The 17,792-nt window shown below is 36.6% G+C and overlaps 4 protein-coding genes across 6 annotated transcripts; 3 read left to right on the forward strand and 1 right to left on the reverse strand.

The window, feature by feature from the left end:
- The first annotated feature begins 715 nt into the window (after positions 1 to 715).
- LOC108347575 (putative DEAD-box ATP-dependent RNA helicase 29) lies at positions 716 to 5,770 on the forward strand. Of its 2 annotated transcripts, none has more exons than XM_017586910.2 (11): positions 716 to 1,124; positions 1,201 to 2,362; positions 2,430 to 2,487; positions 3,002 to 3,109; positions 3,277 to 3,325; positions 3,821 to 3,897; positions 4,006 to 4,058; positions 4,311 to 4,392; positions 4,496 to 4,552; positions 4,669 to 4,804; positions 5,407 to 5,770. In XM_017586910.2, exons 1-11 carry the CDS (start codon positions 776 to 778, stop codon positions 5,619 to 5,621), a joined length of 2,346 nt encoding a protein of 781 aa, XP_017442399.1. In that variant the 5' UTR covers positions 716 to 775; the 3' UTR covers positions 5,622 to 5,770. The 2 variants fall into 2 exon arrangements, with proteins under 2 accessions (XP_017442399.1, XP_017442400.1); XM_017586911.2 differs by having other exon boundaries at positions 717 to 1,124; positions 3,824 to 3,897.
- A 1,159-nt stretch (positions 5,771 to 6,929) lies between these two features.
- LOC108347043 (unknown protein 1) lies at positions 6,930 to 8,310 on the forward strand. Of its 2 annotated transcripts, none has more exons than XM_017586148.2 (2): positions 6,930 to 7,088; positions 7,360 to 8,310. In XM_017586148.2, exon 2 carries the CDS (start codon positions 7,363 to 7,365, stop codon positions 8,005 to 8,007), a length of 645 nt encoding a protein of 214 aa, XP_017441637.1. In that variant the 5' UTR covers positions 6,930 to 7,088; positions 7,360 to 7,362; the 3' UTR covers positions 8,008 to 8,310. The 2 variants fall into 2 exon arrangements, with proteins under 2 accessions (XP_017441637.1, XP_017441639.1); XM_017586150.2 differs by lacking the exon at positions 6,930 to 7,088 and adding an exon at positions 7,102 to 7,256.
- Positions 8,311 to 11,724: 3,414 nt separating this feature from the next.
- On the forward strand, positions 11,725 to 14,110 carry LOC108347647 (nuclear intron maturase 3, mitochondrial-like). Its single transcript, XM_052868263.1, is given in 2 exon segments — positions 11,725 to 13,308; positions 13,311 to 14,110. Coding segments are annotated over 2 exon segments (2,301 nt in total). The 5' UTR covers positions 11,725 to 11,768; the 3' UTR covers positions 14,072 to 14,110.
- A 523-nt stretch (positions 14,111 to 14,633) lies between these two features.
- LOC108347648 (protein LURP-one-related 8) lies at positions 14,634 to 15,579 on the reverse strand. The gene is made up of 2 exons (XM_017587033.2): positions 15,286 to 15,579; positions 14,634 to 15,170 (listed from the first exon to the last, which is right to left on the reverse strand). Exons 1-2 carry the CDS (start codon positions 15,547 to 15,549, stop codon positions 14,793 to 14,795), a joined length of 642 nt encoding a protein of 213 aa, XP_017442522.1. The 5' UTR covers positions 15,550 to 15,579; the 3' UTR covers positions 14,634 to 14,792.
- Between the last annotated feature and the right edge of the window lie 2,213 nt (positions 15,580 to 17,792).

Here is a 17,792-nt window from a genome sequence, read left to right on the forward strand (position 1 = left end):
GATAGAGACTGGTTGGTTGGGTTGATATCAATTTCTGAAACCAAATATGATTCAATAAAACACTTGTTGAGGTCATAGTTAACAAAGTTTATAATGTCTTGATAAGATCTATCTGAAAGTCTATCGATTAATAAAATTATCTATCAAGAATACAACTAACATAATTAAATTCATATGAAAATATTAATATAAATAAGCTTAGTAATTATGATTAAACTGTAATTGGACCATATTTAGTCTAAATAAAAACTCATTATTATTTTTTTAAATAAAATGTTAATGATAATTGATTATTACGTTTGATATTCAAACTCTTTATGACTTAAGCTTCATAATAATTTTGGATAAACAAAACATACTAAAGATAATTACAAACAAACACTGCTTAAGGAAGTGAAAGATCGAAATATCTTAACTGGACCAATAAAAACACAAAGCAAATAAATTTTGAGATTCTCATTTTTTTGTAATTTGTGTATACATATATAATATTTTATTTCTATTTTTAAACAATAATTGTTGTCAGTTAAAAAAAAAAGGAAAATACAATAGTTTTGACTTCTTATTTCAAAAGACAATAATTTTTTTAAAATTTATAATGTTATAAAAATGAAATATCATATGTAAGTTAGAAATAATTCTACACTACGGTAAAAATATTTTACATTCGTATCATGGAACAATTTATGAACAAATTATATAGTAGTGAATAAAACCCTAATTCTTGGAAGGCACAGGAGAGGGCGGAAAGAGTGTGGTGTTCGGACGGCGAAAGATGGGAGGCGAAGGAAGGGCGGCGATGAAGAAGAAGAAGAAGAACACAAAATCTGGGGGCTTCGAGTCACTGGGTCTGAGTCCGAATGCGTTCAAGGGAATCAAGCGCAAAGGGTACAAAGTTCCCACTCCCATTCAGCGCAAGACCATGCCCCTCATCCTCTCTGGCTCGGACGTCGTTGCCATGGCTCGCACCGGCTCCGGCAAAACGGCTGCGTTTCTCGTCCCCATGATTCAGCGCCTCAACCAGCACATCCCTCAGTCTGGAGTCAGAGCCCTGATTCTGTCTCCCACTAGGGACCTCGCCCTTCAGACTCTCAAGTTCACCAAAGAGCTTGCCCACTTCACAGGTTCGCTTCTCTTTTTGTTTGATGCAACTTTTGGGATCGATTTTGATTTTGACTTTGGTTTTGGTTTCGTTTGCAGACCTTCGTATCAGTTTGTTGGTTGGCGGCGATAGCATGGAGAGTCAGTTTGAGGAATTGGCTCAGAGTCCTGACATTATAATTGCCACTCCTGGCAGGCTCATGCATCATTTGTCGGAAGTTGATGACATGTCCTTGCGCAGCGTCGAGTACGTTGTTTTCGATGAGGCCGATTGTTTGTTTGGCATGGGTTTTGCCGAGCAGTTGCATAAGATTCTTGCTCAGCTCGGGGAGAATCGCCAGACCTTGCTTTTCAGTGCCACATTACCCAGTGCTCTTGCTGAATTTGCAAAGGCTGGTCTGAGAGACCCTCAGCTTGTTCGCCTCGACCTGGAGACTAAGATCAGCCCTGACTTGAAGCTCGCCTTCTTCACCTTGAGGCAGGAGGAGAAGTACCCTGCCCTGCTTTACTTGATCAGGGAACATATTGGTTCTGATGAGCAGACATTGATTTTTGTGTCCACCAAACATCATGTAGAGTTTCTCAATGTCTTGTTTCGCCAAGAGGGTATTGAGCCGTCTGTGTGTTATGGCGACATGGATCAGGATGCTCGAAAAATCCATGTATCCAGGTTTAGGTCTAGGAAGACCATGTTGTTGATTGTCACCGACGTTGCGGCTCGTGGCATCGACATTCCATTGCTTGATAATGTTATCAATTGGGACTTCCCCCCCAAGCCTAAAATATTTGTCCATCGAGTTGGAAGGGCTGCAAGGGCTGGTCGGACTGGTACTGCATATTCTTTTGTGACTCCTGAGGATATGGCCTACCTCTTGGATCTTCATTTGTTTCTTTCAAAACCCATCAAACCTGCTCCCACTGAAGAAGAGCTCTTGCAGGATATGGATGGTGTAATGTCTAGATGTGATCAGGCAATGGCAAATAGAGAAACCATTTATGGTCGTTTCCCACAAAAAGTCATTGACCTTTTTTCAGACAGAGTCAGGGAAGTTATGGATACTTCTGCAGAACTGGAATTGTTGCAGAGGACCTGTAAAAATGCATTTCGTTTATATTCAAAAACAAAACCCTTACCTGCCAAGGAGTCCATCAGAAGAGTAAAGGATTTGCCTCGTGAAGGGCTGCATCCAATGTTCATGAAGGTGTTGGAAACGGGAGAGTTAACAGCACTTGCATTTTCTGAGCATTTGAAGAAGTTTAGGTGAGTTAACAGCACTTATTCTTTCTGTAGATTCTACAGTTACATTGCTTTAATAATTCAATTTCAGGCCAAAACAAACCATTTTGGAAGCCGAAGGAGAAGCAGCTAAATCAAAGCATCAACAGGTGAATTTATTCTTTAAATACATTATTCACATTATGTCCAGTGTAGAATTCCATTTTCTGGTCCAATTCCATAATTTCATTGTTTGATTTGGTATGTAGAGTAAAATTGTTGTTGCTCCCCCTCTTCCAAGGATTAAAATCAACGCTTCTCTTGTACGACATAACATTTCCCATTTCAATATAATTAATGTCATAGCCATTAGTTCAGCATTTATCTTTTGAAGTAAATTTCCTAATCTCCTATTACATTCTTATTGTTTTACTTTCTATGCCAATTTCCAAGCACGTTCTTAATTATTTTTTAGATTTGGGTATTTGTATTCATGATTGGGTTTTCACTTATATATATTGAATGTCCTTGTCAGTGTTTCATTTATGCTCTGTTATATATCATATCAAAGTTTATGGTCCATTCGACCAAAATAGCCCCCTTGAAATTAGTTATGATGTGCATGTCTACATTGTTATCTTTGTACTTTTCCTATACATTAAACGTGATGCTCAATAATTGCAGGGCCCTTCCGGGCAATGGGGCGATGTGATGAAAAGGAAAAGAGCCATTCATGAGAATATTATAAATTTGGTCCACGAACAACAGCAATCTAAGGATAATATGGAAAAGGTATTTGGCTACTGCTGAAATTTGGATTTGGACAATTCAACCTCCTTTTTCTTTAAATAACCTCCAGTATTCTGCTGACTGATTGGAATCAAAAATAGTTAATTTTATTTTGGATTTTCTTTTTCATGTATTCATTTCTTGGGGATATGTATATGTGCTCCTTGCAGGAGGAAATCGAATCAGAACTCAATCCTTCCATGGAGAAAGGAAGAAAAGGTTTTATTTCATTTATATTGTCATTGAATATTCTTGAGTTTGGTCACTGTATTTTCAACTTTTAAAGTGAATAATCTTCATCATGATGTATTTTCCCCTTGTTTTATGTACTGCCTTATGCCTCTGGAACAAAGTAGTTGGCTACTAGTACTGATATATACTATATATTCTGTGGTGGTTATATCTCTACGTTTTTTGAGTATATCACAGTAGAAAGGCACATGGCACCTCAGAATATACTGTGTATCTGTATGAATTTATAGGATATTGTGGAAAATGTCTGCTTGGCTATCGTTTGATATGCAATTTTCTTTCCCTGTTGCATCCAAAAAATACCTTTCCCGTGTAAGAATTTGTCGATTAAAATTGGTAGAAAAATTCAAGGTTTACTTTTACTTGGACACGCCTTATTAGGATTTGAGTGAAAGAAGACTAGAAGAGTTAAGTCAGAAAAATATGATGATTAGTTTCTGATTCTGTTTACTTGAGTTTTAGCAGCACGTGGTTCTAAGAGAAAGACCCAAAGTTTCAAGGATGAAGATCACTATATAAGTTCAATACCAAAAAATCAAGTAAGTTTCTATCTGAATCACATAGTTCATCATACAGATATACACTATTCATGGTGATTATGATTCTGAAACCAAAAACATTGCTACTAATTTTGCTATGATTCTCAGCATATGGAGGCTGGCCTTTCAGTAAAAGCCAATGAAGACTTTGCTTCAAATAGGTAGCATTTCTCTTTATTATGTTATTGGGGTGATTTTATCGTAAACCATTTCTACATCATTAGTTCAGAAGCCAAACTAAAACTTTTAGCTGATTATGTTTGTGCTTTTGTGTTTAGTTTGTTTGCTTGTGTATTATTGTGTTGTGACTTTCAGAATGTATGATTCAGTTTTATTTATACAATCCCATCCTTTCTCATGTTTTTAGTTTTTGCTTGTTTGGTTTTGGTCCTAATAATACTCAATATTTTTAGATTGGACTCCGCTGTCCTTGATCTAGTGGCAGATGATGGTGCTGGTATTCACAAACAAAGATCTATGTATCACTGGGATAAGGTAATACTGAAGTTGTGATTGATTTATAGAGAAGAAAGACAGTGATTTTTTAAATTTTATTGAAAAATGTCTCATTTATCTCATGTAAACCTTCTGGTGCCAGAGGAGTAAAAAGTACATCAAGTTAAACAATGGTGATCGTGTTGCTGCAAACGGAAAGGTACAATATTTGTAACCCCATAGTTTATATTGATACTTACTATGCAAAGTGAGATTCTTCTATTCACCTACCTTGAATAATTAGAACATAAATATAAACTTTCCATTCGAGTGTAGATAAAGACAGAGAGTGGTGCAAAAACGAAGGCCACCAAGACTGGTTTGTATAAGAAGTGGAAAGAACGTTCACATGGTAAGATATCACTTAGAGGGACAAACGACGGTGATCCTCAGGAATCAACAAGTTTGGCAGGTACTGTACGTTGTCTGCTTCTTTTTTATTTTTATGTTTGACGATGAACTCTGTTATGCTGGTAACTACTATTTATCATACAAGAAATAAATACTGTAGAAGGCAGTATGAGTTCTCTCATTTCTAGGGTTAAGATTTTTCTGGGCATTTGCATGTAAAATACCCATATATTTGTTGTCTTCTTGAGAAATTGGTATTATTGAAGTTTACTTGACTCTACGAAATATATACGAACCAAAACATTGTTATATTCTTTGTTTTGATGTTCAATCAGAATAAGGATCAAGCTTAGTAAGCACGAGGTCATGCTATACTATATTGAGATTACATTGAAAATCATATTCATAGCCACAAATTGAATTTACCTTATTGTTTTATATCTCAATCAAAGCTACAAACTTGTCAACTGTTCCTATATAACATTTAAAACTCCTAATCTCACTTTTGAATCTGTCTCATTTCTGTGTCATGTTTCTCAACTTTCTTGTAGATGGTTGTGTTGTAACTGTTGGTTGGTAATGTCAAAGATAATGTATTCTTGTAGGATATTTTTGTTTAATATAAAAACTAAACGTGAAACTCTATGAATTCTTGTTACACAGGATCTTACCAAAGAGGTCGTAGGAATTTTAGAGGCAGCAAGAAGCAGCATTCAATGCCCAATGCTCATGTGCGTTCAGAAATCAAAGATATGGATCAAATTCGAAAGGAAAGGCAGCAAAAGGCCAACAGGACTTCTTATATCAAAAGCAAGTCGACGAAGGGTAAAAAGTTTGGTAAAAATGGTAAAAGTGGTAAAAGAAGAAAAGCCAAATAGAGTGTCTGAAGCTCTACAAATTTATTTAGTAAAGGAAAAGTGGTGTCCCGTTAAAGAAATTTTATATTTTGGAGGGGTTTCTTGTTGTATTCTTTTCTTGGTTCGCCAACAAATTTTGTTTGTTCTAATTCAAAGTTATGATTCTTGCACTTGTTTCTGTACATGGATCACACCTGTTCACTTCCTTTTATCTTTTGAAGTTTCCCTTTTGTGCTTTTGGTGTTTTCTTGTAGTTAGAGATAACGATTGAGCGGGTACAGGTGCCCTACTGCTACTGACTCACTATTCACCCATCATCAGGGATTGAAAAAATTTGCAGGTCGTTTTTATATCTGTGAATATTTACAGAACTTTTTTAATTTTTTTTAATTTTCAAATAAAATTATTTAAAAATAAGTCTTTATAATATGTATTTAGATAAAAAAATTTAAATATAGTTTAATCAAAATTGTACTCTAAAATATTAATATAAGTAAATTTGATTTTTTTTAAAGTAAAATGACATTATATTAAAATATTAATGTAAGTAAATTTAATTTTTTAAATAATTAATTGGATATCATGATATCCATATTTTATGACTAAGTGGGTAATTAAATATGTGTTCCTCATCACTATTTATTAATAATATTTTATTTTGAAAAATATTTTCAGATGTAATTATTTTTGTCATCGATAATTTGATTTTTATCAAGTGAGGTCCTAATGAGTTATTTTAATACTTATTGAAAAGTATCCTTTCTTTTGACAATTGTTAAGATAATTATCTTACTAATATAACCAAAGTCTAATTTATTAAACTAAAAATAAATAAGTGTCATTTTATAGTCATAAACAGTATGAGATTAATAACATTAATAATTATCTGCTTATTTTAAATTGCTTATTTCAGATGAAGCCAACTTCAGTTGTGTTGCATGTTTCAAAAGACTTCGGTTTTTTTTTTGTAACTAGTCAGACGAAGAATTAAGCAGCATTATGCTCATTACCGCAAATGATATATGGCAATTAATTGAAAATTTTCCTTGCTTAAAACTAATTGAAAATTAAAGCAACAATTCGAACTTACTCATTATTTGAACCCTGAAAGTGACAGCATTATTAATTTTAACCATTTTTAGGAACATATTTTACTTAAACAACATCTAGCTAGGAAAAATAAAATGATTTCTTTCACTAATGAAAATTAACTTATAAAATAAGTTATACAAATTATAGTATAGAACGAAGTTCATATTTGTAAACGTAACAAAAATATAAATAAAGTAGATGTAAAAAGGAGATGCAGAAAGAAGGGAAAAGAAGTAAAAAGTTGGTGAACGTATAACTAATAGAAGGAGGACACGTGTGATTGAAGGGATATAAAAGCAGAGAGTGAGAGATTGGCGCTATTTGGCACTCAGAAGACATCGTGGGCATCGGCAGGAGAAGAGAGAAGAGGTATCTTTCAACTTCCAACTATCTCAGGTACTCTCATTTTCTCTTTCCTCAAATCCCCACTTCATTTCTCATGAACCATTCTTCCAACCCTAAATGTAGTGCTTTTTCAAACTCTGCTGTCACTCCTCCCTCAGAAGAAGATCCATTTGATATAAAACCTGTGATAGATTTGTTTCTTGTGTTGTGGCTGGTGAGGTAAATTAGGGTTTCTGTGGTTTATGTTCTGTGACTGAACATAGATTGTGTGCTTGATTGGTGGAAAATGGTGTGTCTAAACCTGTTTTCTAATTTACTGTAGCTCATGGCTTCTGTGGATCTGTGCAAAGATTCCATGCAAGATGCTATTACTCCAATTCCGAAGGCTGCCACCGATTGTGCGGTGCCTATAACTCCCGAGGCTCTCACCGAGAATGGAGATTTTCAATCCCAATCCCCTCTCACTCTCTCAGTGCTCAGGAAACAACTCAAACGAGCCTGCATTCATTGCGATTCTGACAGAGGTGGCTTTGTTGATAATGGTGATGAAAATGACAATGGCAATGGTAGTATTGAGAGCCCCCGAACTCCTGAGGATGGTGTTTTTGATCCCTTTGCACCTGGTCCTGATAACATGGCGCGGGCACCCAGCAGCAACAAGTATCTTGACGACTACAGGAACAGCGTCGCCCGCAGACTTAATTTTCAGCCCTCCTTTGATGTTTCTCAGGCTGATAGTGACACTCTTTCAGATGAGGACATGGTTGAGTCCGTGTACGAGAATCTTTTGCAAGTGATTTTTTCAAAGCAGGCTGAGGAGGTTCTTGCTCAACTGTCATACTATTGTGAAACACCTCCTTCTCCGTCTCGCATCACTGGAATTGCCGATGCTTGTCCAGGTGCACCTAAGAAGCCAGCGGCTCCACCCAGGAACATCGATCCGAGGTTATGCAAGAAGCTTGAATTCTGAATCAGACTCAACCCACCCTGCTTTATCCAGATGTAAACTTAGACCAGATACACATCACATTCATTCACAACTGCATTTTGTGCTCCTAATTTGACGATGTATCTCTACTTTGTAGCATAACTTGTTCAGGGAAAATGTTTTTCATAAAACACTTTTGCATCTGACCAAGGTGATATACATCTAGCAACTATATTGTACAGTAAACTATTGACGTTAGTTTATTTTACCATGAATTATTCTGTAGTTTTTAATTACTTTGCGAAGTTGGTCTGATTCAATTTTACTGCAATTATGTTTTTTACATGATGGTTCAAGCTTGAATGGTACTTTCCCTCTGAAGTCTTTATGTTCTTCTCAACCAAAGCATATGTTATTTCATATATTCTATTTTTATCAGTAAGTTTGTGTGATTTTTTATATACATTTCATATGCTTAATAACGTCGAAATTTCATCACCCGATAAATTTCGGCGAAACCTAGATTGATGCTCGACTTCTCGTTTATTCCTTGATTGCTTGGGCAGAAACTCAGTACTATTTTATTGAAAAAACTGGTGCGAGGAAATCTACTATTTTCTGCGCGACTTTTTCTTTTTACATAAGCATTGCATGATCGATGGGGTGTTGTGATTTTTTTCTCAAATGTAGGGAAAATTATGAATCAAGATTAACAAAGTACAACCCAAATACTGAAAGAGAGATATATTGCATCAAACCTTAAGAGGATATTATACGATAGACTTTAAAGGAAAACATAAGTGTATGCTACTGGCAAAAAATATCAAACAAGCCGTCAAACGTGAATGTATAGTGAATCCCACATAACTTTGCACATCGTGTTTTCCTTAGTCAACAATTAATTCCCCTCACGTTTCTTTTCTTTGAAAAAATTGTTTGCATCCAACAAGCCTCCAAAGTGCAAATAATAATTTTGTTCACTGATGTATCACATGTTAGGAGTAGAATGCGCCAAGGCATTAGCTTTTAACACTAGAGGAGAGACATTGAATGAAATATGAATATCAGTTTCAACATTACCATTACAATAGTTTCAGAGAAGACTCAAAGTGCTTCATGATGAGTCTCCATTTGTTAATATTTTCCTAGATTAATTATAGCTTTTTGGGATTTCGTTTGTTCTTATTTTCTTGTTTTTTATTAGATTTGATTTTTCTTCCATAAAATTATTTTTTTCTAAATGTGTTAACATGGTATTTTTATTCTGAAAATAAATGCATTCTGGAGAAGTGACCGTTGATCATTTTGTTCATAACTATTTTCACATAATTTGAATTGAGTTGAAATTTGTTGGGTTGGAATCCTGACTCAGATTACAAGAACGTGAATTTTGAATGACAGAGCTGATTGCAGTTGTTTCCAAAATGTTGCAGCAGAATAGAGCCAGCACTGTTTCAGCATTGCTTTAGATTTTATTTTCTTTTCTTGTAAGGGAAAATTTGTAGTTTCCTTAGATAGTCAAATTATTTAGTTCATATAGTTTACTCAGGCAATTTATTAGTGAAACTACTCTTCTACTTTTACTTTCTATAAATAGCATAGTTCAGATCAAACATAGGACACGAATCAACACTTTATTTTTCAGTTTTGACATCAATTCTCAATTCCAATGCCTTTTTTCCGATTGATTTTAGTTCGTTTACACTTTGCACTGATTAAATTTCGTACCGATTAGATTTTATGTTCTTCACTGACAAGGGTTGCAGATTTGAATTCCTTGCCATCAAGAATGAAAAATGATTGATCATAATTCAGATTTGTTACTTGTACTATGTTTTACTGCCGTTACGTTTCAATTCTGGTTCAGTTCTAGTTTTAATTCAGTTTTAATCAATTCAATTCTAGTTCAGTTTTCAATTCCAGTTTTAGTTTACTGCTATCATGCGAATTACTTCTTGCAATTGCGTTTTACAGATTTTACTTTCAGTTTAGAACTTAGGTTAGGTTTAATAAGTTTTGTTAGTGAATCTAGTTTACTATTTCCGCCGATTACTTTCATTTTCAATTCAAGTTCCAGATTTACTGTTTTGAGTTCAGTTTTACTTTTAATTTGCTTTACTGTTTAGTTTTAGTCAAGCATTCCAGTTACATTTGCATTAATTCAATTTGCAGTCTGTTTTACATTTCTGTGCTGTTCAGTTTAATAGTAATTCAGTTTACTTTGTTTTACTATTTTTAATTCTGTTTCTATATTTGAATCTCCAATTTTTAGTTAATTGAGAAAGACCTCACTCAATGAATTCAACTAAAATGTGTTCCTTGAATTCACACTTAGGTTGGACCCTATAATACATTAGGGGGAAACTTTTTTAGCATACTTTGATGTGACTAAATAGGTTTAACAAATTGGCGCTGGGGAACACATGTCCTTAAGTGAATTAATTGATTTTCTTTTTCTTTTTTGTATAAATCAGTAGATGGATCAGTAATTTTTTTAGAACTGCTGCTGCTGTTTCAATGCTATACTGTCTTGGTTGCTATCCAAATTCTCTGCATATTTTTGGTTTGTTGCTTTCTAGATGTTGCTGGTATATGACCAGGTCAAGACCAGGGCCACTGTTTCCTTGAATTCTAAGATTGAGAAGACATTCAAGAAGCTACAAAAAGAACAATTAGGTGATCATACTACCTCTGCTGTACCAGTTCTAACACGCCAACCTGAAACTGAACAAATAGAAGAAACGGCACTTAGCAGGGAAAGAACCTTGAAAGAATTAGCCAACTCTGATATTGGATAGCAACCTCTATGCATTCAGATACCAAATCTCCGTGAAGCAGCAGCCAGTGATGCGTTGAAGTCTGGATTGATTCAGTTGTTGGCAAGGAATCAAGGTCTAGCAGGAGAGGACCCTCATAAGCATTGATTGGAATTCCATGTGATTTGTTCAACCATGAGGCCGGCAGATGTGCCTGAAGAATTGGTGACAATGAAGGCCTTTCTATTTTCATTGTGTGATATCGCTAAAGATTGGTTGTACCTGCAACCAACACCAATCACCACATGGACAGAAATGAAGAGAAGATTTCTAGAGAAATTTTCCCTGCTTCAAGAACTGCATCAATAAGAAAGGAAATCAGTGGAACAAGGCAGCTGCAAGGAGAAACACTGTTTGAATATTGGGAGAGGTTCAATAAACTGTGCTATACATGTCCAAACCATCAAATGAAGGACTACTGCCAATAGTCATAACTTTCCTATATTCAGTTTCTTGGTCGGCAGAACATTCGCTATTCATTTAGAAATTTAAAAAGAATAGAAAAAGCCATTTAAAACACTTGGGGATATTATGACTCAAGATACAAGTAACACCAAAATTGATATACATTGGAATTGAGGTTATCTGAGGTGTAACCTGAACCTGCTCCTGGAAGATGAAATCCCTCAAATTGCAATCCTAATTCAAGTCAAGATCAAGACCATCTTTAAGCCTTCAAATTTCTAACCAGGACAAGAAAAATTCAAAACCCTAAATGTACCTTGAATGGGTCTGCTGTCAAATGGCTGTGGGCAATCACCAAAATGACTAGAGAAAGCAAAAATTATGTTTTTTAATTATTACTGGGGCTTTGCTTTTTTTTTTTTTTCAGATAAAAGAGAATAATACTCAACTTCAATAAGATTCACTTATTCAAAGATAAACTAAAGGTGAAAAATATGCATTGTATTATATGTCTCTTATCTTTTGTATTTGTAATTCTTAGAAAGAAAATCTGGTCTCTGTTTTTGTCTCTCGGTGTCTTCCATGGTGGCACTGTTGCGCATAAGAAGAATCATCATCACCTGCATCAACGCGCATAAGTTTCCCTACTCTCCTCCCTTTTCTCCAAAATCCAAACTTTTCTCAACATTGCCGCTCCAACTCCAATCCTTAGAGTGGGAACCTCTCACCAAATCCCAACTCAAGACCCTCGTTGTCAACCAGTACGCCCATGGAAGCTTCACCAACCTCGTCAAAAATGTCGTCGCTTCACCCCTCGTCCTCTTCACCGCATGCCAAAATCTCTCAGCCGCTCCCTTACGCCCGGCCTCGCTCCAGGGCCGCTTTAGCATCGAGACCACGTCCCGGGAGCTCCGCGAAAACCGTTTCAACGTGGAAGCATGTTGCGTCACACTAACGCCCTCCAGTAAAACTGCTTCTTCTTTGCCTTTGGTTTTGCCCAATTTGAAGCTCAAAGCTGTGGTTGAGGCCATTCGGATGGTGTTGGAAATCGTGTACGACGAACGCTTCGTCACATTTTGCTACGGTGGCCGCGTCGGAATGGGACGACACACTGCCATAAGGTACTTGAAAAACTCCGTCGAGAACCCTAGTTGGTGGTTCACCGTGAGGTTCAAGCCTCACGGGTTTGAACATTTCCATGTGGAGAAGCTGTGTTCTGTTATTGAACGCAAAGTGAAGGATGTCGTTTTCATTGATTTGATAAAGAGGTTGTTTCAATGCAAGGTTTTGGTGATTGAATTGGGTGGAGATTGGCTGGGAAGGGGGCTCCCTCAGGAATGTGGCTTGTGTTCTATTTTGATGAATGTTTACTTTGATGGCTTTGATAAAGAGATTCAAGAGATGCGACTGCGGGAGAATCGAGAGAATTGGGAATTGGATCCAAAGATGATTGGTTCAGGTTTGGATTCTGATGTGTTTTACAAGCCTGTGAAGGTGTATGCGGTGAGGTACTTGGATGAGATACTTGTTGCCACATCAGGGTCGAAGATGTTGGCTATGGAGTTGAGGACGGCAGTTGTCAAGAGTTTGGAACTTGGTTTGGGTTTACGTGTTGATAAGGTGAATACTGCAATTCATAGCGCGGGGTCGGAGAAGATTGTATTTCTTGGGATGGAGTTGCAAGCTGTTAGGCCATCAGTTTTACGCCCTCCTATGTCAGAGAAAGCAATTAGAGCACGAAAGAAGTACCTCAGGCAGAAAGAAGTTAGGGCTCTTGAATTGAGAAATGCCAGGGCTAGGAATCGAAGGAATTTGGGTTTAAAGATATTTAGTCATGTTTATAAAAAGATCAAGCAGAGTGATGGATTTAAATTTGATTTTAGTATTGAAAGCGAGGTCCGAGATATTTTTAGATCTTGGGCTGATGAAGTAGTGCAGGAGTTCTTGGGGAATATAGACGAGTGTCAAGAATGGCATCGAAGTCTATCTGCTGGTGATTTTCTTAAGTTGAGACACATCAGAAATCAATTGCCACCTGAACTTGTTGATGCTTACGATAAGTTTCAAGAGCAGGTTGATAAACATTTGAATCCTACAAAAGCTAGGAAGGCGATTGAGGAAGAGGAAGAAGAGTAAAGGAAGAAGAAGAACAAAGTTATTCCAAAGGAACAGTTGAGGATTTGACAAGCCTCTGTATGAAAGTTGAGGCACCAGAGATACTCATAAGAAAGGCTGTGAAGTTGGTTGGGTTTACAAATCATATGGGTCGACCAAGGCCAATTGAATTTCTGGTTGCGCTTGAGGATACTGATATTATCAAGTGGTATGCTGGCATAGCAAGAAGGTGGCTCGATTATTTCTGCTGCTGCCACAACTTCAAGATGGTCAAAACTGTTGTATCTTATCATTTAAGGTTCTCTTGTATCTTGACTTTAGCAGAGAAGCATGAATCCACCAAGCGTGAAGTGATAAAACATTTTAGCAAAGATTTGAAGGTCTATGATATGAATGGAAATTATGAAGTGCATTTTCCAACAGAAAGAGAGGTTAAGATGATGGGAGATAGAAATCTTTCTGATCCAAAACCAGTCGATGGGGCTTTATCTTTGGCTGTATTAAGGTTGGCATTCGATGAGCCTCCATCACAATGCATTGCCCATTTCTGTGACAAGACAACCACAATCTTATATCGGGTCTATTTGCTGCACAACAGATTGAATGTGAACTCATCAGAGAAAGAAAAATGGGTGCAAGGGATGGGTGTAATTCATGAAAGCCTAAACCGTAAGTGCCTCCCTCTCTGCACCGATCATGTAAATGATTTGTACATGGGGAGAATCACACTTCAAGATATTGACTTTCCTTATTGTGTGGATGTGGACTGACTTTTGCTGCTAATATATATTTACTTCAGTTAGAATCAATGATGAGTCCTTTATACCTCCATGAATTTAAAAACTTTTGGCATGTTTGCAGTTTGTCCTTCAGTTATTTTGATTCAATATGTAGTAAATAAATAAAATAAATTATAAAGTGTTAGAATTGAATGAATAGGTAGATGATGAATAATGGTCAGCAGTGCAGCGTGGTCATGTAGTCTCGGCCAGCTTAAGTTTTGGTGAGGGGGCTGTTCAGGAAAAATCCCTAGTGTACCTTTCGTGGTATATTTTTTAATTGGTTGTGTCACTTTTGGGATAAAGCCTGGACATAAAGTGATGGGCAGCAGTCGTGTTACAGTTTGATTAATAACCAAATTAGAGTAGGTTCGACATTAAGCCTAGGTATATGATGAGAATATAAGTTAATTGTCACGGTTATGGAAAGTTCTTCACCATGGAAGCTTTGTCCAGGGTAAATACTGTAAACACCGTTTGATTCCTGACTCTTTTTTCATGGGATCTTTTATAGGATGTGACTATTGAAATATAAACTAATTCAAGGAACTTCTACATTAAAAGCTTGTATTATTTTTAGAGGATAAAATGATATGCGTGCATTTACACGGTAATCTGATAAAGCTTGGGTTTTTGTATAAAATGAAAAACCAAGCAGGAGGGATAACAGTGATCGACTTGTTGCATGAATTTAAGCTATGAAGTTGTGAAGTCAACGGGATCCAAACATGTGATCAAGGAGGATGAGAAAGGCCATGGCGAGAGCGGTGTCCATCTCAGGCTGTACAATGAGACGGAAGATGTCTGCGCCAAAAACTATCCCTCCTGCCTCACCTTCTTTCATCTTTATCTCTGCAACTTTTCTCCTGTTCTTGCTGTAAAACGTGCAGCAACGCCGGGCGTAGCACCCCTCTATCTCATACGCAACTTCCTTCTTCATATTTCCTGTTCCAAAGGAGCTCAGGAGGTGTGCCAAACACTTATTGTTGCTGTTGTTCAAGATGCTGACACTCTTCCTCGCTGTAAAAAGTGGTTTTAGAGACTCATCCTCTCCTTCAAACACCAGCCAGGTGTCTCCCAAGCTCAGCCTCTGCATCAGGAATCAATAAAATAAATAAATTACAGATATGGGTAAGCATGCCGAAGAGGAAGTATCAGAGTGACACGACTTTACTAATTCAGTTTTGGTGAAAAAAAGGACGTACCTTGCGGCGGATAGTGAGGAGAGGTGTGCCTGCAGCGTCCATGAGAAGTATGTGATCCTTGTTCCCTCCAATGTAGTTATCCACCCTGAACACCAGATTCCCTCTGTTAGTGTCGAAAACGGTGAATCCATGGCAATTTGGGAGGAGAGACTTCTTCCACACGGTGAGGACCACTGCATCATCACCACCACCACCACCAACACCACTATTTGACCTCTCCCACGCTGTCTCACTCACACATGCACCAGGGTGTACCTTCCTCATTGCCACCAACCCTACCACATCACCCCCACTTTAATTTATTATATATATACTACGGGTGCAGGGCATGATTAATTAATTCATTAATTGTAATTGGGCGGCTACTCATGATGATCGAAATTAGAATAGAATAAAATAGTTCGTACAATAAGAGATTGGATTGACTAGAATATTTGTATGGCTGGGAACCATTTCGCGGTGCCACGCAAGGACGGCTCCAAGATATTTCTTCACAGCTTTTTTTTCTATTTTGTTTCTTCATCACCTAATTATCGTAATTTAAACCTTCCAATTATTTTTAGTTAATTATTAGCGTAATACGTAATGTGTAAACCACGATGGGTTAGGGCGGTTTATGCGACTTTTTCGACCATCCAAGGGCACATCTCGTTTTGATGCCACTCTCCCTTTTTTCTTCATTAATTATTATTCATTAATTATTATTTATACTTGTATTAATTAATTACTACTCGTACTATTCACTGTCCACCAATTTTCCTGAGTGTTTGATGAAACAAATTAACAGTTTATCCAATAACAAAATCAATTCTACGTAGAAGTGTTATTTTTTTAATATCTATTTTGGTGTTTAGTTTTGGTAAGTGTGTTTAAAGTAGTTCTATCTTTTTTTAAACGTTGATATTTGTTCTATATTTTGTAAAAATGATTCAAGTTAATCATTTTTGCTTACAGCATTAAAAACATCCTAGCAAAAAGTGAATGAGTTGTCCAATTATGGCAACTGATCAAATTGACGTGCCAATTAAGTATAGATTTTTGAATTCAAGCACACAATTCGATAGAGTCTCAGTCTAAGGCATATTTCATTTGAATGTCTCTTGTCTTTAACGAGCCTCATCAACCCAACCAAAAGACTATGACTCTTGAAAATCTCTAACTTGAAGACATAACATAGGATTTTTGCTCCCTTTTCATTCTGGTTCGAGAGTGTTTCGCAAGAAGGGGAAACGAGTTCTAGTGGAAGACACGACTTCCATCTTTGCGGTATTGTGGGCATCAGCAGTTCTGTCTCTGCAGCGATGTGAAGGCTTTGTTCTCCTGCGACGAGGGTCTCCGTTCTATAGCATCTTCACAACGACAGGGCTCGCAGTGGCACATTGCATTTTGGGGATCCTGTTTCTCGCGACTCACGTGGGTTGAGCCATGAAGAGGATGATGATCTTGGTGATTGCAGTGTTTTGGGCTTCCTTTTCTTGTGTTTCAGATTTTGCAAATTTTAGGGATTTTAGATTAGGGTTTTGAATCAGAGTTCATTTCGCGTTTTGAGATTCTTTTCTTTGTTTGTAAATTGGGCTTCCTTTTCATGGGATTCTGTTTATCATCTGCAGATTGATGTTCATGATCTTACAATTTGGGATTTCCTGTTCTTGCTTTCTCAACTTTCAAATTTGAGATTTGTGGTTTGTAGGTTATTGAATTGGATTTTTGGGGTTCCTAATTTAAATTTATGTTCTTTATTTTTCTCTGTTGGTTTGGTATTGCAATTTGAGGTTAGGGTTTAAATTAGAATTTTGGATTTTCGCTTTAAGGATTATGATTGCGAATTGGGGTTTTGGTTTTTTTCTTTTTCGTTTCAGTTCTTGGACTGAAGACGTTGATGGGAAAGAAAGGGTAAGTAAATTAATTTGGGTAAAATTAAGGAAATTGCCACATCAATTGACCTTAGAGTGTCACACAATCAATAACTTGACAGGTCATTCACTTTTGGCCGGGGGGAAGGCAATTACACCGTTAGTGTTTTTTAACAACGTAAGCAAAAATCACCAACTTGAACATTTTTTACAAAATATGAGACAACTGTAAACATCTAAAAAAGGAAGGACCATTTTGAACACAACTACTAAAACTAGGGACCAAAATAGGTATTAAGCAAAATATTATTAGAACTCAATGCATACATCGTAGCATGAGGATTATACAGAATGACCCAAATAGATCAAGAACAAAAATGAAGAAGGAAAATAGGTCTAAAGAGATAATTAAGGAAAAATCAATCGTCACTCCCTTTTCTCTCACCACAACAAACAAAATTCATACTACAATTGCATCAGTAATTTATTCTTCTGCCCCTCTATTATTAATTTTTTTTGTCACTAGTCTTAGTTTTAATTGTTACAGTTCCTCCCCATTCAAATGAAAAGCTTGTTGCAAAATATAGTGATCTTTGCATGTGGCAACACATGCATCTAAGCCTTCCCACTGAATTAGATGTTGTGTAATCTGAT

The sequence above is a fragment of the Vigna angularis genome, chromosome 9, assembly GCF_016808095.1.
Source record: "Vigna angularis cultivar LongXiaoDou No.4 chromosome 9, ASM1680809v1, whole genome shotgun sequence".
Lineage (NCBI taxonomy): Eukaryota > Viridiplantae > Streptophyta > Magnoliopsida > Fabales > Fabaceae > Vigna > Vigna angularis.